The 12,224-nt window shown below is 48.6% G+C and overlaps 1 protein-coding gene across 2 annotated transcripts in view; it reads right to left on the bottom strand.

Annotated features, from left to right (window-relative positions):
* The window catches only part of DNAH3 (dynein axonemal heavy chain 3), a 487,274-nt gene that overhangs the window by 4,865 nt on the left and 470,185 nt on the right, over positions 1-12,224 (bottom strand). For both annotated transcript variants that reach the window (XM_073647962.1, XM_073647963.1), the window contains exons 57-59: positions 11,525-11,692; positions 1,762-1,904; positions 297-501 (exon numbers count right to left, since the gene is read on the bottom strand). In XM_073647962.1, the coding sequence (XP_073504063.1) occupies positions 297-501; positions 1,762-1,904; positions 11,525-11,692 (516 nt within the window). The remainder of the gene's footprint in view (positions 1-296; positions 502-1,761; positions 1,905-11,524; positions 11,693-12,224) is intronic.

Here is a 12,224-nt window from a genome sequence, read left to right as displayed (position 1 = left end):
AAAGGGAATGATAAAGTCTAGTATTCATTTTTTTTTACATTTCCAAGAGGAATAACAGAGGGACGTCAGGAGTTTGAAGCAACACATTGGTGCGTGTGTCCCAACCCAATCTGTCACTGATCAGTCAGTACTGGGAGTGTCGGATACATATATTATGGACAGTGAGAATGGTAGCTATCAGCATATTCATACATTTCCAGGAAGAATAACAGAGGCACAATAAGAAGAAAAGAAGCTCCAAAATTGTTGTTATATACTAAAACCGACATCTCATGGGAGGCGATCAGAGGCATTACCTGTAGAAACTGCAGCCGGGCCAGCAGGTCTGCCACATAGCTGCCCAGTGGCTTGAGTGACGGGTAGGATTTGGCCGCCCACATGGCGGGCACTCTCCCCACCAGCATGCTGTTAAATACGTTCTCCAGCTCCGATGACATCAGCACTTGGCCTTTCACGGCTTTGCCTAAATTGATCAGACTGCTCCGTACGACGTCTGTGAGCCTGTGGCCAGAAAGCAAGAGGGAGGGTTGCAGCGGGAGAGAAAAAGACAAAATGAATCAGTGCTGGCAAGAAATTAGCCAAGACATATGCAGCCTGCTTTATGTGATAAGTCAAAGGAGCTCTGCTAGAACAAAGCGCCCGTGACGCGCGTTCCCAAACCCCGCGGGAATAAACGCATGCAAATCCAACAGCAGGAGCTTTGCAAGGACAAAACTGCTCGTACCTTTTGACTAGATCTTGTGTCAGTAGGAAAAGCCTCTGTGCTCCACTGATGCCGAACTACATGCTCGGTCACAGCGTGCAGCATCGGTCATACATAAGTAATAAGGGATTATCCCTTAGATGTCTCTCTCATCACCAAGCAGAGTTATACGGAGAGGAACTGCGTCATATCATCTGCCATAGAGCAATGTGCTGGGGAAATAGCACAACAGTACCAACAGGTCCACCACCATTACCTCTGCCTGGTCCATTGTGTGGTCATGTCCCGTGGGTCTCTGGCTGTACTGTAAAGGGAGATCACCTTTTTGTATCTCCACCATATTAGTGGTTCCTACATTAAGGAATAGAAAACCATGTCTGATTTCATCCAAAAACAGTGCCACAGGTCATATGTGGCACACCAGCTCTGGTCCATTAACTTTAAAGCGAATCTGTAGGCAGGTTATAACGATTTAATCTGAGAGCAGCATAATATAGGGGCAGAGACCCCGATTCCAGAGATATATCACTTACTAGGCTGTGTGTTGTAGTTTCAATACAATCAGTGTTTTATCAGCAGGAGATGATCACTGCAGGACTAGGTGTCAAGTGCAAACCTGTACAGCTAATCTGTGTAACCCCGCCCCCACCACTGATTGGCAGCTTGCTGACACTGTACACAGAGAGCAGCCATTCAGTGATGTGGGCGAGGTTATACAGAGCTCAGCATTTAGAGAACTGCTAGATCTACAGCAGAAAGGAAAAGAAAAATCTGGATTTTATCAAAAATGCACCAAGCAGCCCAGTAAGTGACACATCACTGGAGTCAGACTCTCTGCCCCTACATCATGCTGCTGCCAGATTCCATAGCAAAAAACCTGCTGACAAATTCCCTTTAAGGGAGCTGAGCTGCAATACCAAACATGACCCGTGAACAGATATGGCACTGTTTTTGGAAGAAAGCAGCCATGGTTTTCTCATCTGGGAAATGTCACACTGTTCAGAGCCCTAAACACACGGCGCGCCAATTTACATCCACGGATGCCACTACTGATTGACCTGTTAAAGCGGATTAATTCCTGACGAAGCACGGTGTTCATAGACTCCGCGTACTCCACCGGATACTTCTCCATCACCTTCTCCAGGTGGAAATCGCTTGGTAATTTGTTTAGGATATCTCTGGCCAAATCTTCAACAATTTCCTGTTGGTGGATAAAGAGAGTTAGAATATACGAAGAGCGGTGCGGCACAGCTAAAAGGGGACTGCAATGGGCGGCCACTCCTAGGGATGAAGGGCTAGCACTCCTAATAGAGGCCATAGGCACGGGATGGTACTGGCACTGGTGATAGGGGCACTGGTCTAGCACTGTATATAGGAGTATGGTGCTGGCAATGGTGATAGGGGCACTGGTCTAGCACTGTATATAGAAGTATGGTGCTGGCACTGGTGATAAGTGCACTGGTCTAGCACTGTATATGGAAGTATGGTGCTGGCACTGGTGATAGGTGCACTGGTCTAGCACTGTATATAGGAGTATGGTGCTGACACTGGTGATAGGGGCACTGGTCTAGCACTGTATATAGAAGTATGGTGCTGGCACTGGTGATAAGTGCACTGGTCTAGCACTGTATATGGAAGTATGGTGCTGGCACTGGTGATAGGGGCACTGGTCTAGCACTGTATATAGGAGTATGGTGCTGGCACTGGTGATAGGGGCACTGGTCTAGCACTGTATATAGAAGTATGGTGCTGGCACTGGTGATAAGTGCACTGGTCTAGCACTGTATATGGAAGTATGGTGCTGGCACTGGTGATAGGTGCACTGGTCTAGCACTGTATATAGGAGTATGGTGCTGGCACTGGTGATAGGGGCACTGGTGATAGGTGCACTGCACTAGCACTGAATATAGGAGTATGGTGCTGGCACTGGTGATAGGTGCACTGGTCTAGCACTGTATATAGGAGTATGGTGCTGGCACTGGTGATAGGTGCACTAGTCTAGCACTGAATATAGGAGTATGGTGCTGGCACTGGTGATAGGTGCACTGGTCTAGCACTGTATATAGGAGTATGGTGCTGGCACTGGTGATAGGTGCACTGTTCTAGCACTGTATATAGAAGTATGGTGCTGGCACTGGTGATAGGTGCACTGGTCTAGCACTGTATATGGAAGTATGGTGCTGGCACTGGTGATAGGTGCACTGGTCTAGCACTGTATATAGGAGTATGGTGCTGGCACTGGTGATAGGTGCACAGGTCTAGCACTGTATATAGGAGTATGGTGCTGGCACTGGTGATAGGTGCACTGCTCTAGCACTGAATATAGGAGTATGGTGCTGGCACTGGTGATAGGTGCACTGGTCTAGCACTGTATATAGGAGTATGGTGCTGGCACTGGTGATAGGTGCACTGGTCTAGCACTGTATATAGGAGTATGGTGCTGGCACTGGTGATAGGTGCACTGGTCTAGCACTGTATATAGGAGTATGGTGCTGGCACTGGTGATAGGTGCACTGGTCTAGCACTGTATATAGGAGTATGGTGCTGGCACTAGTGATAGGTGCACTGGTCTAACACTGTATATAGGAGTATGGTACTGGCACTGGTGATAGGTGCACAGATCTAGCACTGTATATAAGAGTATGGTGCTGGCACTGGTAATAGGTGCACTGGTCTAGCACTGTATATAGAAGTATGGTGCTGGCACTGGTGATAGGTGCACTGGTCTAGCACTGTATATAGGAGTATGGTGCTGGCACTGGTGATAGGTGCACTGGTCTAGCACTGTATATAGAAGTATGGTGCTGGCACTGGTGATAGGTGCACTGGTCTAGCACTGTATATAGAAGTATGGTGCTGGCACTGGTGATAGGTGCACTGGTCTAGCACTGTATATGGAAGTATGGTGCTGGCACTGGTGATAGGTGCACTGGTCTAGCACTGTATATGGAGGTATGGTGCTGGCACTGGTGATAGGTGCACTGGTCTAGCACTGTAGATAGGAGTATGGTGCTGGCACTGGTGATAGGTGCATTGGTCTAGCACTGTATATAGGAGTATGGTACTGGCACTGGTGATAGGTGCACAGGTCTAGCACTGTATATAGGAGTATGGTGCTGGCACTGGTGATAGGTGCACTGCTCTAGCACTGAATATAGGAGTATGGTGCTGGCACTGGTGATAGGTGCACTGGTCTAGCACTGTATATAGGAGTATGGTGCTGGCACTGGTGATAAGTGCACTGGTCTAGCACTGTATATAGGAGTATGGTGCTGGCACTGGTGATAGGTGCACTGGTCTAGCACTGTATATAGGAGAATGGTGCTGGCACTGGTGATAGGTGTACTGGTCTAGCACTGTAGATAGGAGTATGGTGCTGGCACTGGTGATAAGTGCACTAGTCTAGCACTGTATATAGGAGTATGGTGCTGGCACTGGTGATAGGTGCACTGGTCTAGCACTGTATATAGGAGTATGGTGCTGGCACTGGTGATAGGTGCACTGGTCTAGCACTGTATATAGAAATATGGTGCTGGCACTGGTGATAGGTGCACTGGTCTAGCACTGTATATAGGAGTATGGTGCTGGCACTGGTGATATGTGCACTGGTCTAGCACTGTATATAGGAGTATGGTGCTGGCACTGGTGATAGGTGTACTGGTCTAGCACTGTAGATAGGAGTATGGTGCTGGCACTGGTGATAGGTGCACTGGTCTAGCACTGTATATAGGAGTATGGTGCTGGCACTGGTGATAGGTGCACTGGTCTAGCACTGTATATAGAAGTATGGTGCTGGCACTGGTGATAGGTGCACTGGTCTAGCACTGTATATAGGAGTATGGTGCTGGCACTGGTGATAGGTGCACTGGTCTAGCACTGTATATAGGAGTATGATGCTGGCACTGGTGATAGGTGCACTGGTCTAGCACTGTATATAGGAGTATGGTGCTGGCACTGGTGATAGGTGCACTGGTCTAGCACTGTATATAGAAGTATGGTGCTGGCACTGGTGATAGATGCACTGGTCTAGCACCGTAGATAGGAGTATGGTGCTGGCACTGGTGATAGGTGCACTGCTCTAGCACTGGTGATAGGTGCACTGGTCTAGCACTGCATATAGGAGTATGGTGCTGGCACTGGTGATAGGTGCACTGGTCTAGCACAGTAGATAGGAGTATGGTGCTGGCACTGGTGATAGGTGCACTGGTCTACCACTGTATATAGGAGTATGGTGCTGGCACTGGTGATAGGTGCACTGGTCTAGCACCGTAGATAGGAGTATGGTGCTGGCACTGGTGATAGGTGCACTGCCCTAGCACTGGTGATAGGTGCACTGGTCTAGCACTGCATATAGGAGTATGGTGCTGGCACTGATGATAGGTGCACTGTTCTAGCACTGTATATAGGAGTATGGTGCTGGCACTGGTGATAGGTGCACTGGTCTAGCACTGTATATAGGAGTATGGTGCTGGCACTGGTGATAGGTGCACTGGTCTAGCACTGTAGATAGGAGTATGGTGCTGGCACTGGTGATAGGTGCACTGGTCTAGCACTGTATATAGGAGTATGGTGCTGGCACTGGTGATAGGTGCACTGGTCTAGCACTGTATATAGGAGTATGGTGCTGGCACTGGTGATGGGTGCAGTGGTCTAGCACTGTATATAGAAGTATGGTGCTGGCACTGATGATAGGTGCACTGGTCTAGCACTGTATATAGGAGGATGGTGCTGGCACTGGTGATAGGTGCACTGGTCTAGCACTGTATTTGGAAGTATGGTGCTGGCACTGGTGATAGGTGCACTGGTCTAGCACTGTATATAGGAGTATGGTGCTGGCACTGGTGATAGGTGCACTGGTCTAGCACCGTAGATAGGAGTATGGTGCTGGCACTGGTGATAGGTGCACTGCTCTAGCACAGTAGATAGGAGTATGGTGCTGGCACTGGTGATAGGTGCACTGGTCTAGCACTGTATATAGGAGGATGGTGCTGGCATTGGTGATAGGTGCACTGGTCTAGCACTGTATTTGGAAGTATGGTGCTGGCACTGGTGATAGGTGCACTGGTCTAGCACTGTATATAGGAGTATGGTGCTGGCACTGGTGATAGGTGCACTGGTCTAGCACTGTATATAGGAGTATGGTGCTGGCACTGATGATAGGTGCACTGGTCTAGCACTGTATATAGGAGTATGGTGCTGGCACTGGTGATAGATGCACTGGTCTAGCACTGTATATAGAAGTATGGTGCTGGCACTGGTGATAGGTGCACTGGTCTAGCACTGTATATAGGAGTATGGTGCTGGCACTGGTGATAGGTGCACTGGTCTAGCACTGTAGATAGGAGTATGGTGCTGGCACTGGTGATAGGTGCACTGGTCTAGCACTGTATATAGAAGTATGGTGCTGGCACTGGTGATAGGTGCACTGGTCTAGCACTGTATATAGGAGTATGGTGCTGGCACTGGTGATAGGTGCACTGGTCTAGCACTGTATATAGAAGCATGGTGCTGGCACTGGTGATAGGTGCACTGGTCTAGCACTGTATATAGGAGTATGGTACTGGCACTGGTGATAGGTGCACTGGTCTAGCACTGTATATAGAAGTATGGTGCTGGCACTGGTGATAGGTGCACTGGTCTAGCACTGTATATAGGAGTATGGTGCTGGCACTGGTGATAGGTACACTGGTCTAGCACTGTATATAGAAGTATGGTGCTGGCACTGGTGATAGGTGCACTGGTCTAGCACTGTATATAGGAGTATGGTGCTGGCACTGGTGATAGGTGCACTGGTCTAGCACTGTAGATAGGAGTATGGTGCTGGCACTGGTGATAGGTGCACTGGTCTAGCACTGTATATAGAAGTATGGTTCTGGCACTGGTGATAGGTGCACTGGTCTAGCACTGTATATAGGAGTATGGTGCTGGCACTGGTGATAGGTGCACTGGTCTAGCACTGTATATAGGAGTATGGTGCTGGCACCGGTGATAGGTGCACTGGTCTAGCACTGTATATAGAAGTATGGTGCTGGCACTGGTGATAGGTGCACTGGTGTAGCATTGTATATAGAAGTATGATGCAGGCACTGGTGATAGGTGCACTGGTCTAGCACTGTATATAGGAGTATGGTGCTGGCACTGGTGATAGGTGCACTGGTCTAGCACTGTATATAGAAGTATGGTGCTGGCACTGGTGATAGGTACACTGGTCTAGCACTGTATATAGAAGTATGGTGCTGGCACTGGTGATCGGTGCACTGGTCTAGCACTGTATATAGGAGTATGGTGCTGGCACTGGTGATAGGTGCACTGGTCTAGCACTGTAGATAGGAGTATGGTGCTGGCACTGGTGATCGGTGCACTGGTCTAGCACTGTATATAGAAGTATGGTGCTGGCACTGGTGATAGGTGCACTGGTCTAGCACTGTATATAGGAGTATGGTGCTGGCACTGGTGATAGGTGCACTGGTCTAGCACTGTATATAGGAGTATGGTGCTGGCACTGGTGATAGGTGCACTGGTCTAGCATTGTAGATAGGAGTATGGTGCTGACACTGGTGATAGGTGCATTGGTCTAGCACTGTATATAGGAGTATGGTGCTGGCACTGGTGATAGGTGCATTGGTCTAACACTGTATATAGAAGTATGGTGCTGGCACTGGTGATAGGTGCACTGGTCTAGCACTGTAGATAGGAGTATGGTGCTGGCACTGGTCATAGGTGCACTGGTCTAGCACTGTATATAGGAGTATGGTGCTGGCACTGGTGATAGGTGCACTGGTCTAGCACTGTATATAGGAGTATGGTGCTGGCACTGGTGATAGGTGCACTGGTCTAGAACTGTATATAGGAGTATGGTGCTGGCACTGGTGATAGGTGCACTGGTCTAGCACTGTATATAGAAGTATGGTGCTGGCACTGGTGATAGGTGCACTGGTCTAGCACTGTATATAGAAGTATGGTGCTGGCACTGGTGATAGGTGCATTGGTCTAGCACTGTATATAGGAGTATGGTGCTGGCGCTGGTGATAGGTGCACTGGTCTAGTACTGTATATGGAAGTATGGTGCTGGCACTGGTGATTTGTACAGTGGTATAGCACTGTATATAGGAGTATGGTGCTGGCACAGGTGATAGGTGCACTGGTCTAGCACTGTAGATAGGAGTATGGTGCTGGCACTGGTGATAGGTGCACTCGTCTAGCACTGTATATGGAAGTATGGTGCTGGCACTGGTGATAGGTGCACTGGTCTAGCACTGTATATAGGAGTATGGTGCTGGCACTGGTGATAGGTGCACTGGTCTAGCACTGTATATAGGAGTATGGTGCTGGCACTGGTGATAGGTGCACTGGTCTAGCATTGTAGATAGAAGTATGGTGCTGGCACTGGTGATAGGTGCCCTGGTCTAGCACTGTATATAGGAGCATGGTGGCACTGGTGATAGGTGCACTGGTCTAGCACTGTAGATAGGAGTATGGTGCTGGCACTGGTGATAGGTGCACTGGTCTAGCACTGTAGATAGGAGTATGGTGCTGGCACTGGTGATAGGTGCACTGGTCTAGCACTGTAGATAGGAGTATGGTGCTGGCACTGGTGATAGGTGCACTGGTCTAGCACTATATATAGAAGTATGGTGCTGGCACTGGTGATAGGTGCACTGGTCTAGCACTGTATATAGGAGTATGGTGCTGGCACTGGTGATAGGTGCACTGGTCTAGCACTGTACATAGGAGTATGGTGCTGGCACTGGTGATAGGTGCACTGGTCTAGCACCGTAGATAGGAGTATGGTGCTGGCACTGGTGATAGGTGCACTGGTCTAGCACTGTATATAGAAGTATGGTGCTGGCACTGGTGATAGGTGCACTGGTCTAGCACTGTATATAGGAGTATGGTGCTGGCACTGGTGATAGGTGCACTGGTCTAGCACTGTATATAGGAGTATGGTGCTGGCACTGGTGATAGGTGCATTGGTCTAGCACTGTATATAGAAGTATGGTGCTGGCACTGGTGATAGGTGCACTGGTCCAGCACTGTATATAGGAGTATGGTGCTGGCACTGGTGATAGGTGCACTGGTCTAGCACTGTATATAGAAGTATGGTGCTGGCACTGCTGATAGGTGCACTGGTCTAGCACTGTATATAGAAGTATGGTGCTGGCACTGGTGATAGGTGCACTGGTCTAGCACTGTATATAGAAGTATGGTGCTGGCACTGGTGATAGGTGCATTGGTCTAGCACTGTATATAGGAGTATGGTGCTGGCACTGGTGATAGGTCCACTGGTCTAGTACTGTATATGGAAGTATGGTGCTGGCACTGGTGATAGGTGCACTGGTCTAGCACTGTATATAGGAGTATGGTGCTGGCACAGGTGATAGGTGCACTGGTCTAGCACTGTAGATAGGAGTATGGTGCTGGCACTGGTGATAGGTGCACTGGTCTAGCACTGTAGATAGGAGTATGGTGCTGGCACTGGTGATAGGTGCACTGGTCTAGCACTGTATATGGAAGTATGGTGCTGGCACTGGTGATAGGTGCACAGGTCTAGCACTGTATATAGGAGTATGGTGCTGGCACTGGGGATAGGTGCACTGGTCTAGCACTGTATATAGAAGTATGGTGCTGGCACTGGTGATAGGTGCACTGGTCTAGCACTGTATATAGGAGTATGATGCTGGCACTGGTGATAGGTGCACTGGTCTAGCACTGTATATGGAAGTATGGTTCTGGCACTGGTGATGGGTGCACTGGTCTAGCACTGTATATAGAAGTATGGTGTTGGCACTGGTGATAGGTGCACTGGTCTAGCACTGTATATAGAAGTATGGTGCTGGCACTGGTGATAGGTGCACTGGTCTAGCACTGTATATAGAAGTATGGTGCTGGCACTGGTGATAGGTGCACTGGTCTAGCACTGTATATAGGAGGATGGTGCTGGCACTGGTGATAGGTGCACTGGTCTAGCACTGTATATAGGAGGATGGTGCTGGCACTGGTGATAGGTGCACTGGTCTAGCACTGTATATAGGAGTATGGTGCTGGCACTGGTGATAGGTGCACTGGTCTAGCACTGTATATAGGAGTATGGTGCTGGCACTGGTGATAGGTGCACTGGTCTAGCACTGTATATAGGAGTATGGTGCTGGCACTGGTGATAGGTGCACTGGTCTAGCACTGTATATAGGAGTATGGTGCTGGCACTGGTGATAGGTGCACTGGTCTAGCACTGTATATAGAAGTATGGTGCTGGCACTGGTGATAGGTGCACTGGTCTAGCACTGTATATAGAAGTATGGTGCTGGCACTGGTGATAGGTGCATTGGTCTAGCACTGTATATAGGAGTATGGTGCTGGCGCTGGTGATAGGTGCACTGGTCTAGTACTGTATATGGAAGTATGGTGCTGGCACTGGTGATTTGTACAGTGGTCTAGCACTGTATATAGGAGTATGGTGCTGGCACAGGTGATAGCTGCACTGGTCTAGCACTGTAGATAGGAGTATGGTGCTGGCACTGGTGATAGGTGCACTCGTCTAGCACTGTATATGGAAGTATGGTGCTGGCACTGGTGATAGGTGCACTGGTCTAGCACTGTATATAGGAGTATGGTGCTGGCACTGGTGATAGGTGCACTGGTCTAGCACTGTATATAGGAGTATGGTGCTGGCACTGGTGATAGGTGCACTGGTCTAGCATTGTAGATAGAAGTATGGTGCTGGCACTGGTGATAGGTGCCCTGGTCTAGCACTGTATATAGGAGCATGGTGGCACTGGTGATAGGTGCACTGGTCTAGCACTGTAGATAGGAGTATGGTGCTGGCACTGGTGATAGGTGCACTGGTCTAGCACTGTAGATAGGAGTATGGTGCTGGCACTGGTGATAGGTGTACTGGTCTAGCACTATATATAGAAGTATGGTGCTGGCACTGGTGATAGGTGCACTGGTCTAGCACTGTATATAGGAGTATGGTGCTGGCACTGGTGATAGGTGCACTGGTCTAGCACTGTATATAGGAGTATGGTGCTGGCACTGGTGATAGGTGTACTGGTCTAGCACTATATATAGAAGTATGGTGCTGGCACTGGTGACAGGTGCACTGGTCTAGCACTGTATATAGGAGTATGGTGCTGGCACTGGTGATAGGTGCACTGGTCTAGCACTGTATATAGAAGTATTGTGCTGGCACTGGTGATAGGTGCACTGGTCTAGCACTGTAGATAGGAGTATGGTGCTGGCACTGGTGATAGGGGTAGTCAGCTAGCATTCTCAATGGATACATAGGGCTGGTAATGTTAATATGGACCTGTAACTTCCACTGTCCTGGTTGTGCTGATACATTCAGTGTAACTAGCTCTGCCATAAAAGAGTTAATATGAGCGACAGGAATGAAGTGAATCCACAGCCATGTGTCACTCAGTAATAGTCATGAGACAATATGAGCGGGCTGAAGACCAGGGATGGGTGACAGTGACGTGTGTTGATGTAGATGAAGGACTATTCTTATTCTTCAGCTGGATCAGGGGAGCGGGTGCCACATGTTGGACACTATGAGATGATGTACATGTCTATAGTCAGCGTGTTCCATCACAGAAGAGATGGTGGGACACAGGCTTCAGTCTGTGAGGTCTTCTTGTGTAGATCTAGAGAGGCACCACAAATCGAGGACCTAAGTGACTAAGTGCGTGTGTGAAGAGGGCTGGAACACGGGTCGCATATACATACGCCGGACAGATACAATGTTCTTTGGACGTGACGCCAAATTCAAGCCTAAATCAGAGGAACATCAGTATCAGAAGAAGTAATGAGACACCTCCTCACCTGAGGAGATCTGCCACCTCCAGTGGTTTGTCTGGGCAGAGTGAGAAGGACGCCATCAAATAACTGGTTAGTCTCCTGGTTGTCTTTAGTGATGTCAGCGTTCTCATGGAGACCAAACACCTCGGGGTGAGTAATTATTGGCAAACCTCTAATGTAATCCACAAAGGTCTAAGAGAAAAAGAAGAGCGTGAGAAAACAAAACTCAGTTTTCTGGAAATTTGACACAACACTAAGCACATTGCCATCGGGATGGTCCTTTATTTTTCGGGCAGGTGCAGACGAGTGTATTTGCTGTCTCAGTGCCATTCAGCAGAACATCGGATCGCACTCGGACCAATGTTATTCTACGGAGTCGTGCACATGTCTGATTTTTTTTTCGGACACAGCCGGTCTGGAAAAGAAAATCGCCCTTGGCCATGCAAGTCAGTGAGTCCGGGGAAAACATTAGATTGCATTTTGATGACATCTGAGGGTAGTCTGATTTCCACGGACTGACACAATGGAGAAGATGGAGACATTTGTTTCTCCATCTTCTCCTCATCTGAGAGAATCGGATCACAGTATGATCAGAGTTTATTCAGAGTGTCATTTGCATAATCGACCTGATCACAGCAAGGAATATTTCCCAAATCTGATCCACACGCAGCATATTTTTCAATGTGAAAATTGACACGTGGTGCAGATTTTCATATCCGCAGCA

The sequence above is a fragment of the Phyllobates terribilis genome, unplaced genomic scaffold (assembly GCF_046119375.1).
Source record: "Phyllobates terribilis strain yellow unplaced genomic scaffold, ASM4611937v1 Scaffold_9__5_contigs__length_417890890, whole genome shotgun sequence".
In the NCBI taxonomy this organism is placed as follows: Eukaryota; Metazoa; Chordata; class Amphibia; order Anura; family Dendrobatidae; genus Phyllobates; species Phyllobates terribilis.
This window is presented reverse-complemented; position numbering and strand designations above follow the sequence as displayed.